Source organism: Pristiophorus japonicus, chromosome 11, assembly GCF_044704955.1.
Source record: "Pristiophorus japonicus isolate sPriJap1 chromosome 11, sPriJap1.hap1, whole genome shotgun sequence".
NCBI classification, from domain to species: Eukaryota; Metazoa; Chordata; class Chondrichthyes; family Pristiophoridae; genus Pristiophorus; species Pristiophorus japonicus.
The window spans coordinates 207,327,506-207,342,067 of NC_091987.1; the positions used below are offsets into that span (position 1 = coordinate 207,327,506).

The window sequence follows — 14,562 nt, forward strand, 5'->3', positions numbered from 1 at the left end:
TTTTCTGTTTCAATTCAACTCAGTCCGGTTTCAGCTGATGAGACCAGGCGCCACCACACTCAAGTATCAGCACCACAGAGTTTGCGTAGTTTACCCACACGGTCACTTTCCCGGGCTCAGCATGAAGACAGGAGCACTGTCTGGAGGCCACAAGTCAACCATGAGACACTGTCCGCTATTGCCTCCCAGCAGGTGGCCACAGCTCCGGACTGGCACAGGTCTGCAGAGCAGCACTTTATTTTCATGCTTCCATTTTAGGCACCAACCACGCCTCTCTCGCCTCTGAGTGAGTAGCTCATTGGTTGAGGCCGCATGCCAGAGACGTGAGCACTAAATCTAGGCGGCAGTACTGAAGGAGTGCCGCACTTTTGGACGTTGGACTGAGGTCCCGTCGGGCGGATGTAAAAGATCCCATGGCACTATTTCGAGAAAGAGCAGGAGAGTTCTCCCTGGTATCCGGGTCAGTTTTTATTCCCTCAACCAACATCACTAAAATAGATTATCTGATTTTCTCAATACTGTTTGTGGGATCTTGCTGTGCGAAAAACTGCCCGCCGCGTTTCCTACAGTTACTACACTTCAAGAGAACTTAATTGGCTGTGAAGTGCAATGGGACATCCTGAGGTTGTGAAAGGCGCTATATAAATGCAATTCTTTATTTTCTTAAAGTAATATCCACCCCTACTACAGATAACCTGTCCCGCGCTCACAAATCGCCTTCAAGCCAACAGCTATAGGGGAGGCGAGCTGCCCAAGAGGCTACTGTCAATCATGCTTTCTAACCAGTTCCAGGATAGCAACTCATTAGCATCCTCGACCAGGCCAACATCCCCAGCATCGAAGCACTGACCACACTTGATCAGCTCCGCTGGGCAGGGCCACATTGTTCGCATGCCAGACACAAGACTCCCAAAGCAAGCGCTCTACTTGGAACTCCTTCACGGCAAACGAGCCAAAGATGGGCAGAGGAAACGTTACAAGGACACCCTCAAAGCCCCCCTGATAAAGTGCGACATCCCCACTGACACCTGGGAGTCCCTGGCCAAAGACCGCCCTAAGTGGAGGAAGTGCATCCGGGAGGGCGCTGAGCACCTCGAGTCTCGTCGCCGAGAGCATGCAGAAATCAAGCACAGGCAGCGGAAAGAGCGTGCGGCAAACCAGTCCCACCCTCCCCTTCCCTTAACGATTATCTGTCCCACCTGTGACAGGGACTGTGGTTCTCGTATTGGACTGTTCAGCCACCTAAGGACTCATTTTAAGAGTGGAAGCAAGTCTTCCTCGATTCCAAGGGACTGCCTATGATGATGATGGTGATGATGATGGATAGCAACTCATTTGCCCTCTGTATCTCCCTGACCTCGATCACCTTGAGATTATAAACAGGACGTGTAGTAAACCCCGTGTGCAAGACTCCCTCCTACCAGCAAGAGCTCAAAAAGATTCCTGATTTAAGCGAAACATCACAGCGTTTGCATGTAAACTCTCCCAGCTTATGAATACCACATTAATCGCTGCAATTAAGATCACAGGAAGGATATAGCATCTGCAAATTTAACAGCTGGGCAATTAGATTAGACTAAAGATGATTAATGTGGTATTCGTAAGCTGGGAGATTTTACATGCAAATGCTGTGTTGTTTCGCTTAAACTGGGAATCTTTTTGAGTTATTGTTGGTAGGAGGGAGTCTTGCACATGAGGTTTTTCTACACGTTCAGTTTATAATCTCAAGGTGATCAAGGTCGGGGAGATGCAGAGGGCAAATGAGTTGCTATTCTGGAGCTGGTAAGGTGAGCAGCTCACCTCCCTTATAGCTGTTGGCTTGAAGGCGATTTGCGAACTCGGGACTGGTGTACCGTAGTTGGGGTGGATATTACTTTAAGAAAAGAAAGAATTGCATTTATATAGCGTCTTTCACAACCTCAGGACGTCCCGTTGCGCTTCACAGCCAATTGAAGTGTAGTAACTGTAGGAAACGCGGCGAGCAGTATTGTGCACAACAAGGTCCCACAAACAGCTTTGAGAAAATCAGATAATATATTTTAGTGATGTTGGTTGAGGGAATAAATACTGGCCCGGACACCAGGGAGAACTCTCCTGCTCTTTCTCGATGCAGTATTGATTTTCTGCCAGTGGTTGTCACGTGTACATTGAGAAAACAGGACAGACTAAATTTTAGAATTTAGTGCTCCCAGCACAGATCCTTGTGCGATTTCGGACACAGGTGGCAGGGAGCACGATACATCGCCTGCAAGATTTTATTAATTTATTTCATTGCTGTTTGTGGGAGCTTGCTGTGCGCAAATTGGCTGCCATGTTTCCTACATTACACCAGTAATTACACTTCAAACGTGCTTAATTGGCTGTTTGCAGTGACTACACTCCAAAAGTACTTCATTGGCTGTAAAGTGCTTTGGGGCATCCGGTGGTTGTGAATATAAATGCAAGTCTTTCTTTTATTGCCTGCTCAAGATAGAGAACTCAAGGTGTAGGAAATCAGAAACCCATGAAGATGTCCTGTCACTCAGTAGCAGAGTGTTGGTAAAACCAGGCACTCTCTGGGTCACCATCACTGCACTGCTTCAGTACGCCTATTTCCTGACTATTCCATCCTCGGTAATCGATGAGCTACCTCACTCACTCACACTTGGCTTTCAACGTCTTTCTAGTTCTAGAATCAGCTTTATAAATGCAATTTCCTTCCTTCTTTTACCACTGAATACCAATAGCTTAATGCTTCCCACTTCCTCCCCAGCACCATCAGCCGAATTAGCACAATGCATTTATTTAAATGTCAAACTAACGTAATTCCTACAAAAACTGATAATGATTCCACTGAAATAAAATGCCAGAAGGCAAATTAATAATAGCCCCATCCCCAAAACACTCTGACTCAATCTGATGCCCACAGTCTCAATTAAATGTTAAACTAAATCTTAATGTTTACAGCCTAGAAACAGGCCATTCGGTTTAACTGCCCCATGTCGGGGTTTATGCTCCACACGAGCCTCCTCCCACCCCTCTTCATCTAACCCCATCAACATATCCCTCTATTCCTTTCTACCTCATGTGTTTATCTAGCTTCTTCTTAAATGCATCTATGCTTTTCGCCTTAAATACTCCCTGTGGTAACGAGTTCCATATTCTAGCCACTCTGTGGTTTCCCCTGAATTCCCGATTGGATTCATTAGCGACTATCTTATATTTATGGCCCCTAATTCTGTCTCGTCCGTCAGCAGAAACATCTTCTCTACATCGACCCTATCAAAACCTTTCATAATTTTAAAGACCTCCATCAGCTCACCCCTGAGCCTTCGCTTTGTTAGAGAAAAGCGTTCAGCCTGCTCATTCTTTCCTGATAGGTATTGTTATGTATGAATAAAGAGTCTGACCAGATACTGTGAGCTCAAAGTAAAGTGTGACCGTAGTCTTTTATTACAGGTCTCCAGAGTGCCTCTCCAGCCTGTGAGGCCTCCTTAAGTACAGGTGCTCCCAAGGGATTGTGGGATCCCTTGGGACTCCAGAGGATGAGCCCTCTGGTGGTTACACAAGTATTTACAGGTTTACATATATAACAGGTATAACCTCTCAGTTCTGGTATAATTCTAGTAAATCTTTTTAGCTGTACATCTTCAACTCCAAAAGAACATATTAGCGGCTCCGTGATTTCTGTGATAATGCGCAAGATGGACAATCGGCAGTCTAATACTCACAGCGACCAGTTCACGATATTCCCCATAATTAGCAATACCATCCGATCCTGAGAACAGAAGATGAAAGATTTTAACAGAACATACATGAGATGGAGACTGAGAATCCAAGCCTTTATGGCTGAAGTGGCTCAGTGATACAGACACATAAAATCCACCTCCTGCCATCCATTGCGATCAGCAATGGCGACTGTACTTCATCGTTTCCTTTTTCCATTTGCTTCTGTTTCACAGAAGTGACCTCCTAATGGAATAGCACAGCACAGAAGGACTCTCCCCTTTCACTTTGTCCCTGGCCAAAGGCCGCCCTAAGTGGAGGAAGAGCATCCGGGAGGGCGCTGAGCACCTCGAGTCTCATCGCCGAGAGCGTGCAGAAAACAAGCGCAGGCAGCGGAAGGAGTGTGCGGCAAACCAGACTCCCCACCCACCCTTTCCTTCGACCACTGTCTGTCCCACCTGTGACAGAGACTGTAATTCCCGTACTGGACTGTTCAGTGGCCTGGGAACTCACTTTTAGAGTGGAAGCAAGTCTTCCTCGATTTCGAGGGATCGCCTATGATGATGAGTGATGTTGAGGGGTGCAGGGCAGCAAAAGTGGGGGCGGGGAATTTTGGTTTTGGAGTAGACCAGTGGAAATGAGAGGGGAACTGGTTCTGGAGTAAAGCTGACTCATGCTGAGGTCCAGCTCCAAGGGCGTCTCACCCAAGTGGCTGTGTGTTTCCCCACAGTTGCCATCACAGCCGAGCCTAGTCACGCTCTCACCCTGACTGCTGCTTGAGAGGCCTTACTGAACACAGAACTCTGCCTCATTGGCTGAAAGAGGGAACTGGAGGTTGGGTGGCAGATACGAAAACAGAAGGAACACGCCCGTGAATAAAAAGGCGTGGGTGAGTACATTAAAACCTGAAAGTTGTTTCCAGCTGCCGGTGAAAAGAAAAAGAGATATCTCCTTGTCTGCCACTGTGAGTATAGAACACGTAAGGGCACTTACTATATAGGCAGGTCCACTGCACTGTCTGATGTGGTCCGTGTAAATTACATGAATTATCCTTCTGCACATCCCAGTGTCTGAAAAAGCAAATATTCAACATTTAATATGTTCTTTGATAGATAAATAGAGAATGCACATCGGGACATGGTCAATCATTGTGGGCCACGATAGCGACATCCTTTGGGGGGAGTTACACCCATCCCATTGCATCTGGTTAACTTTTGCAACTCAACAATTTGCGTCTATAGGAGTAAATGTCCCCAAGGAGTCTGACAGAGGTGGAATAGACACTGAGCAATTGAAGAATGCGGAGAGGCGACTGACTGGACGAGGTTGTTTTTGAGAGGGTTTGGAAGAGGGATTTAGGGAGGAGAGATTCGGAATCTCAGTGTATCCAGGGGGTGAATTTGCTCTGGCACTGCAAGTTCGGCAGCAATCCCGCTTACGTGAGTAAATGGGGTTTTCACCGCTTTACGTCAGCAGAATGGGGAAAACCACACGGAAATTCACCCCTGTGGTGTGTTCAAAATTCTCATCCTGGTTTTCAATTCACTCCAGGGCCCCGCCCCTCCCTATCTCTGTAATCTCCTCCAGCCCCACAACCCTCCCGAGATATCTACACTCCTAATTCTGCCCTCTTGAGCATCCCTGATTATACTCGCTCAACCATCGGGGGCCCGTGGCTTCTGTTGTCTAGGCCCCAAGCTCTGGAACTCCCTGCCTAAACCTCTCCGCCGCTCTACCTCTTTCTTCCTTTAAGACGGTCCTTAAAACCAACCTCTTTAACCGAGATTTTGGTTCTCCTTATTCGGCTCGGTGTGGTATTTTTTGTCTCATAATACTCCTGTGAAGCGCCTTGGGATGTTTCACTACGTTAAAGGCGCTATATAAATACACGTTGTTGTTCTGTTTATATACCACGTGTTATCCTTTCTGAGTGCTAGTTAGATCATTTCAAGAGGTACTTTCTGGCCCATTACTGAGCAGTGATCTACGAATTGTCACGCCCTTAAGCATGGCCCACATCTATGAACCAGACATATCTCATCCAAAGTCCATTTAATGCTGCACCTGTACCTGTCAGGGTGGTCAGCCTGCACATGATCCAATCGCTGCCATGATCTTGGAATCAGAGATTACCAAAAGTCCACAGTTCACAGCCGCCTAGATTTAGCGGTACTCATGTCAGCTTGGCTCAGTTGGTAGTACTCTCGCCTCTGGCAATACTGTACAGGGTATTGGTGAGGGCACACCTGGAGTACTGCGTACAGTTCTGGTCTCCATATTTAAGGAGGGATATACTTGCATTGGAAGCTGCTCAGAGAAGGTTCACTAGGTTGATTCCGGAGATGAGAGGGTTGATAATGAAGATAGGTTAAACAGGTTGGGCCTATACCCACTGGAGTTCAGAAAAATGAGAGGTGATCTTATCGAAACATATAAGATAATGGCGGGGAAGTGGAGCTGAGTCCATGATCAGATCAGCCATGATTTTATTAATTGGCGGAGCAGGCTCGAGGGGCTAGGTGGCCTATTCCTGCTCCTATTCCTTATGTTCTTACGTTCTTATGGCTCAGAGGGGCAGGGAGTTTGAGCCCCAACAACAAGACACCAATCCAGGCTGGCATTCTAGTGCAATACTGAGGAGGTACCATGCTCAGGATGGGATGTTAAAATGAGGTCCATGTTTTCCTGATCAGGCGGCTCAAGTGAACGCTAAAGATTTGAGAGAATTATTTGCAGGGAAGTTCTTCCGATGTCCTGGCCAATATTCCTCCCTCAACCAACACCATCTGGGCAGTTCATTCTGTGGCACGCTAGAAGACATTTCAGGTTAAGAATTTGGAAGGTTAAGGGGTGATCTGATTGAAGTTTTCAGGATATTAAGGGAAACAGATAGGGTAGATAGAGAGAAACTATTTCTGCTGGTTGGGGAGTCTAGGACTAGGGGGCATAGTCTAAAAATTATCTTTCAGGAGTGAAATTAGGAAACACTTCTACACACAAAGGGTGGTAGAAGTTTGGAACTCTCTTCCGCAAACGGCAATGGATGCTGGATCTAGCATCGGAGATTGATGGCTTTGTGTTAACCAAAGATATTAAGGGAAATGGGCCAGAGGTGGGTATACGGAGTTAGGTTACAGATCAGCCGTGATCTCATGAATGGTGGAACAGGCTCAAGGGGTTCAATGGCCTCCTCCTGTTCCTAGGTGACAACAGCTTTTGCATTTGTTTACGTAACAAAAATTACTGCACTTCAAAAGTGATTCCTTGCATGTTGGAAGAGTTTTGACAATGTGATAAGGTGTTAAATAAATAGCATTATTTATTTCTGTCTCAAATAATCTTGTGTGCGTAAACGGCGGTGTCCAAGTAAAGTGCTCTGCCCGGGCACACTCGGACTCAGCTGGAGCCTGTGATTCCCAATCCCGAGCCGTGCCAATCATGGTAACTAAGGGGTATAAATTTGTCTTGGGCTGTAGCGCTGAATGGGTTAATAGCAACCTGGCACTTCGTTTTACACTTTGCCCGATAATCTTTTCCGTCGGAGTCCATAGAGCAAAATATCGGGTAGCGTGTAAATAAGAACATGAGAACGTAAGAAATAGGAGCAGGATTAGGCTACCAGGCCCCTCGAGCCTGCTCCACCATTCAATAAGATCTGATCATGGACTCAGCTCCACTTTCCTGCCCGCTCCCCATAACCCTTTACTCCCTTATTGCTCAAAAATCTGTCTATCTCCGCCTTAAATATATTCAATGACCCAGCCTCCACATCTATCTAGGGCAGAAAATTCCATAGATTTACAACCCTCTGAGAGAAGAAATTCATCCTCATCTCATTTTTAAATTTGTGGCCCCTTATTCTGAGACTATGTCCCGTAGTTTTAGTTTCCCCGATGAGTGGAAATATCCTCTCTGCATCCACCTTGTCGAGCCCCCACATTATCTCATATGTTTCGATAAGATCATCTCTCATTCTTCTGAATTCCAATGAGTAGAGGCCCAACCTCCTCAACCTATCTTCATAAGTCAACCCCCTCATCTCCGGAATCAGCCTAGTGAACCTTCTCTGGACAGCCTCCAATGCGAGTATACCCTTCCTTAAATAGGGAGACCAAAACTGCACGCAGTACTCCAGGTGTGGCCTCACCAATACCCTGTACAGTTGTAGCAGGACCTCTCTGCTTCACTATCGCCTGCTTTGCGCCACCACCAATGTTCCCGCGAAGGTTCCTGGCTGTGCTGCCACCCGCTGGTCGCGCTGTCCGGGGAAGAGATGGGGCACAAGCGGGCCACTACACGTGCCGCATCAGCGGGAACATTGGCTACCAGCCTAAGTAAAAGATGCTTGCTCAGGTTGCACCAGCCTGTCCTCTGGGTTGGAGAAACGACACGTGGCCCAGGGGACCAATTAAGAGGCAGCGAGAACGGACAGGGAGCGAAAAGCTGCTTTTTTTTCCCCCCCAGTACATTCCGAGCAAATCCCCAGTGCTGAGGAGCTGATAAGGATGGACTGGTGGAGGACACTTGTCTTACAGACGTTTAGCATAAGGCCATGCTTTCGTACGCCTCAGTAAGTACGATGACTATGACTTGGAGTTTGAGCCTGTGTATGTGCGCATACGCAGGCTTCATCCGCGTACTGTAGCTCAATGACAGAGGTTGGGGTGGTCTTGGACCTGGCCCAGAGATGAAGAAGGTTGAACAGGTTGCCACTGGTTCTGTAGTTTAGTTCCATTCCAGCAGGGAGCTTGTTTACTGTGAGGTGGAGCATGGCAGCGAGGAAGTTTGAGAAGAGGGTTGGAGCGATGACGCAGCCCTGCTTGACCTCAGTCCGGACGTGGATTGGGTCTGTAATGGATCCGTTGGTAAGGATCACGGGGAGCAGGCGGAGGATGTTGACGAACTTTTGGGGGCATCCGAAATGGAGGAGGACGCTCCATAGACCCTCACGGTGGACAGTGTCAAAGGCCTTTGTAAGGCCTTTATAGCCCCTTGACTATCCACTGTTGGGATATTGTTTGTGTCCTCTACCATCAAGACTGATACAAACGTATGGACCAAAATCTTCCAGCAACACTGAACAAGCGGAAGTGATAAGTTACAATTAAAATTCTTAACAGTCAGGATGGCCGAGCGGTGTAAGGGGAGGAGAATAAACCTAAAATAGTATATTAAATATTATCTAAAAGTTCATTATAAGGCTCTGTGAGTTTTTTTATTCAGAAAATAATTTAAAGGTAGTATTTCTTCAAACCACAACCCAGGTTCTCCTGAATTCCAAGGTTTCGAGGGGTATGGAGAGAAAGCAGGAAAGGGGTACTGAGGTGAATGATCAGCCATGATCTTATTGAATGGTGGTGCAGGCTCGAAGGGCCGAATGGCCTACTCCTGCACCTATTTTCTATGTTTCTATGATAATTACCAAGTTTCCAGCGGCCCATGTAGTAGAGCTGGATACTGAGCAGAAGTGTCGCGAGGATGTGAATGAAGGAGAAAACCGCCCAGAATACGATGTAATCCTTCCCAAAGACCTGCACGGAGAGAAGCAAAATAAAGAGAATATCTTAACATAAAAAAAACAAAACTCACGACTTTTCCTTCTTCAGCTAGGAGTGACCCCACTCCTCTGCCCCTCCTCCCCTCACCCAACCTGTCCCCACTCGGTTACTGTTAGCCCGGCCAAATCAAAGGTCCTTCCATACTCTGAAGCTGGGTGACCACATTGGTCATTGACACGCTTAGATTGGGAAACCTAGTGCAACATGGAGTTAGCCCTGGAGGAGAGGAACTGGCTTGTTTGATCCACTTTCAGTGCACCACCCCTGCGGCAATCAGTAACAGAAGCTGTCCCCTGTCGTGTCACCGGGCTCCAATGTACGATACAGAGATCCAGTGTGTAAATGCATGAGGTCATATGGCCGGACATACTTTATTGAAATCAGTGGCCATAATGTAACAGCACACTTGTGCTTTATCGAGGCAGTTGGTTCCTTGAACATCTGGGGATTTATAGTTTGGTGTGCAGCCCACAAGCCTGCTCCGCCATTCAATAAGATTATGGCTGATCTGATCTTGGCCTCAACTCCATTTCCCTGCCTGCTCCCCAAAACCCTTGACTCCCTTATCGTTCAAAAATCTGTCCCTCTCCACCTTAAATATATTCAATGCCCTCATGGAGCGCAAAGCAATTGTCTGCAGTGTAAAAAGCACCAAATACTGATTTACTCATGAAGAAAAAGTGCAGGAAAGGACATAAATGAGCACATCTGAAGGCTAATGATCAACTGGCAAGGTTAAGACTTTTAAATGGATCTACCCTATTACAGAAATGATTAATCATCTGGGATCTCTTCCAGCATTGCTGCTGATAAACAGAAAGCACATCTTCGACTTGGACATATTCCAGTTTTGTTTCCGAGACAGCACGAGTTAACCTCCAGCCCTAACACACTCTGAGAACTCTGCGTTCCTCCAACTCTAGCCTCTTGTGCGGCCGTGCCTTCAGCTGTCCAGGTCCTCCTCCTCCTTGTCCGATAAGATGCTCCTTAAAACCTACCTCTTTGACCAAGCTTTTGGTCACCTGTCCCAATATCTCGATGTGGCTGGGTGTCAAATTTGGTCTGATTACGCTCCTGTGAAGCACTTTTGGGACGTGTTACTATGTTAAATCTGCTATATAAATGCAAGTTGTTGTTGTTCAATAGTGGCAACACTTAAAGCTGTAGCGTCCCAGAACAGTGGTAGCTGCTGATATGACATTAAAAGCAAATACACAAGCCGTCCCATCTTCCTGAACTGATTACCCCCCCCGCTCCCAAAATACTGATAACCTTCACCATCCATGAGCTGCGTACCAAATAATTGTGTTATATGTAAGATTCTACAGCATGAAGCCTTCATAACTCTTTTTCCATTCACAGGATGTGGGCATCACTGGCAAGGCCAGCATTTATTGACCATCCCAAATTGCTGGTGAGCCACCTTCTTGAATGGCTTGCTAGGCCATTTCAGAGTCAACCACTGTGGGTCTGGAGTCATATATAGGCCAGACCAGGTAAGGACAGCAGATTTCCTTCCCTAAAGGACATTAGTGAACTAAATGGGTTTTACGACAATCCCGTGGTTTCATGGTCACCATAACTATGCTAGCTTTTTCATTCCAAAATTATTTAATTGACTGTGGTGGGATTTGAACTCATGTCTCCAGATCATTAGTCCAGGCCTCTGGATTACTAGTTCAGTAACATTACCACTATGTTACCATTCCCCCTGCACCACTGGTTGGCCAACATCGCCCAATGGCTACATGTGGTCCATGAGAATTCAAGGAATCACTGCCAGTGCCATCACATCAATCTCATTGTGTCCGAGTTGACGAAAGAATACTTGTATCTACTCTTCCAAGAGTACACCAGACATTCCAACAAAGAGACATACTTGCCCTGCTTGTCTTTATTAAGAACTTTGTGTTCAACTGAACCCAACAGATCTTAACTGCGTAATGCTGGATATATTATTCAGGATACTTTACCCAATTTTTTGGTTGATCCATCATTCCTCCTGATGTCTCTCCTCTCCTCTCCTCTCTCCAGTACCACACATCCACAACTTACTCACAAGCCTCTGCCAACGCTGCATTGTAACAGGCCCCCTGGGGTTATCTGGTGAGATTCCTCCCTCCAGTTTACTGCTCCAGTTTCCTACATTACAACAGTGACTACACTTCAAAAAAGTACTTAGTTGACTGTAAAACACTTTGGGTCGTCCCAAGGTTGGGAAACGTGCTATATAAATGCAAGTATTTCTTTCTATGAGGGAAATCCTTGCCCTTTGATTGGTGCCAATCCCGAGATGGGGATTAAAAACCTCGTTTTGATAAGGAATGGCAGCGATAACCCACATGCTACTCTGTCACCATGGAGCTTCATACAGTAAGACCTCTTGAACAAACGTAGATGGTTCCCCGCAGTGTTGTGCAGCGGATATTGTTAAGCAAATACCTGCGCAATAAGGAGGAACAACAATGTACTCACCACTCCCAACACGGAGAAGAATATGACCAAGGCAAGGCTGGCATAAGCAGAGTAGGCACTGGCGTTGATGTCCGGATGACGCTTCTGATACAGCTTCAGCATACAGAGGCCAGCTATCATGTACATGAAAGATGTGTCTGTGCAGTGAATGGAAACAGACATCAGGACACAACAGGTAACACATTCTGACCTCAATACTTACACACAGTAAAATGGGCTTGTAGTGGCCACGTAAAAGGATCTTCCAGGATAAGGTCCTTTCCTGAGTGGTCTCCATCTTGACAGTCTCTGAGGATTGGGATGTTGCAAAAATTCCTACAGTGGGATAGTGGGAGCGTTGGTTGAGGCAGGAGCCAAAATATTGGACGTGCTTACTCAACAGAGTGCCCTGCCTTGGAAATAGCACATAGATGGTGGCCTCAATGAGTAGGCCTGTCACTGTGGGGAAAGATCTTAAAATACTTTGACAGACCTTTCCCCAGTTATCCAGTTTTGTCCAAATATGTGCAGCCGGGATAGATCAGCTGTTGTGTGGAGGCAGTCTTGTTGCATTTTGTACATTATTGCTGTGTTTTAATATCTTCTCCCTCCTCTTGTCAGTGTCAGCTGTGGCTCAGTGGGTGGCAGTCTCACCTCCAAATCAGAAGGTTGTGGGTTTAAGTCCCACTCCAGGGACATGAGAACAAAAAAATCTAGGCTGACACTCCAGTGCAGTGCCGAGGGAGTGCTGCACTGTCGAAGGTGCCGTCTTTTGGAAAAGACATTAAACCGAGGCCCCGTCTGCTCTCTCAGGTGGACGTAAAGGATCCCATGGCAATATTTCGAAGAAGAGCAGGAGAGTTATCCCTGGTGTCCTGGCCAATATTTATCCCTCAATCAACATAACAAAAAAAAACCAGATTAACTGGTCATTACCACATTGCTGTTTGTGGGAGCTTGCTGTGCGCAAATTGGCTGCCACGTTTCCGACATTACAACAGTTCAAAAGTACTTCATTGGCTGTAAAGTGCTTTGAGACATCCGGTGATTGTGAAAGGTGCTATATAAATGCAAGTGTTTCTTTCTCACTTATTTCTCCCTGAGATCCCCTTAGGACCAAATTAGTGTTGTTAGATCTTACAGTCAGCACCAGAGAGAGAGAGATTAACATGATAGGTGGGGCCCTTCCCTTCATAAGCGTCACACCCGAGACATTAACCATCATCATCATCATCATAGGCAGTCCCTCGGAATCGAGGAAGACTTGCATCCACTCTTGAAATGAGTCCTTAGGTGGCTGAACAGTCCAATACGAGAGCCACAGTCCCTGTCACAGGTGGGGCAGATAGTCGTTGAGGGACAGGGTGGGTCGGACAGGTTTGCCGCACACTCTTTCCGTTGCCTGCACTTATCATCAGCAAAGCAATCGCCTAAACACAAGCTTGCATTCTGCCTCCCGCCCTCGGACTCGATATGACGTGGTGAACCTTGGCTACATTCGAGATATTGGCGTACTCACCAAACTGGAAGTTAGTGTAGTTTGGGCACACGTGGTAACAGGCACTGAGCAATCCTTCCATCATGAGAGCAGTCCCCATCGCATAAAATAACCCAAAATGTTTAGGGATTCCACACTCCTGCAAAGACAGACAGGTTGAGAGACAGACGGATCAAATCTTGCTCAGTGTCTAATAAAGTGCTGCCACTGGATGCTTTTCCTTTTACTGTTACACTGCTTGGACCAAGTGTTTCCTAGACTCTCAGCGATAAGTGCCCAGCCGCCCCAGAGATCAGCTCAATTTGCTTAGCTTCGATCCCCTCAGGCCCAAATTAGTGTTGTTAGATCTTACAGTCAGCACCAGAGACAGAGACAGAGAGAGAGAGAGATAGGTCAACATGATAGGTGGGGCCCTTCACTTCATAAGGGTCACACCAGAGACATTAACCTGTCTTTCCACAGTGTCAGCCGTGCCTCTCTGGTGACACTCTCGCCTCATAGTCAGCCGCTCTCTCAGATAGATGTGAAAGATCCCATTGTAGGTGTAATGTATGCACCTGTGAGTATGCTCACAGGGTGTCTTTGGAGATGGAGCACGCCATGTCCACCGGTACACTCGCGGCCTTCCGCGAGAAGTGGGCCTGGAGTGCATCATCACCCCCGGCAACCAAATTTTAGTTTAAGTTTCCCTAAAAGTTTATTTGGAAATTTGTGGGTTCTAGTGCCCTTGCCAAAAGGGGGCACTTGATTTAATGTTCTGCTTTAAAATAGTTGTAGAGCTGTTACATTGAGAGTGGCTTAGCCAGTCATGTGATGTTCACAAGACTCAATAAAACCTCAGTCAGTTGGATCTAGGTCATTCACGATGAGGTATGCAGTTGTGAGCCTAATGGTAATGTGTAGTGCGATTGTTAAACCCATGTTAATAAACCAACTAGTTCTTAATAACAATGTGTTGCTATGAATTCTTAAGCAAAGAATCCATGAAGCAAATAAATTCAAGGATGAGATAGATAGATTTTTGGAGGCTAGGGTAATCAAGGGATATGGGGATAGTGCAGGAAAGTGGAGTTGAGGTCGATGATCAGCCGTGATCTCATTGAAAGGCGGATCAGGCCTGAGGGGCCATATGGCCTACTCCTGCTCCTATTTCTTATGTTCTTATTACAGTAGGGAAGCTCCTCCAGTGTCCTGGTCAATAGCTATCACTAGAACAAACTATCTGGTCATACAAGTCAGTGCTGTTTGTGGAAGCTTACTGTGAGCCAGTTGGTTGCCGTGTTCCTCTATATTACAAGAGTGACTACAATTCGAAAGTAATTCACTGGCTGTGAAGCACTTTGGGAC

At 46.5% G+C, this 14,562-nt stretch overlaps 1 protein-coding gene across 3 annotated transcripts in view; it reads right to left on the reverse strand.

Annotated features, from left to right (window-relative positions):
• The window catches only part of sidt2 (SID1 transmembrane family, member 2), a 94,849-nt gene that overhangs the window by 8,585 nt on the left and 71,702 nt on the right, over positions 1-14,562 (reverse strand). For all 3 annotated transcript variants that reach the window (XM_070894466.1, XM_070894467.1, XM_070894465.1), the window contains 5 exons: positions 13,237-13,354; positions 11,739-11,875; positions 9,128-9,236; positions 4,699-4,775; positions 3,711-3,757 (listed from right to left, as the gene is read on the reverse strand). In XM_070894466.1, coding sequence (XP_070750567.1) covers positions 3,711-3,757; positions 4,699-4,775; positions 9,128-9,236; positions 11,739-11,875; positions 13,237-13,354 — 488 coding nt within the window. The remainder of the gene's footprint in view (positions 1-3,710; positions 3,758-4,698; positions 4,776-9,127; positions 9,237-11,738; positions 11,876-13,236; positions 13,355-14,562) is intronic.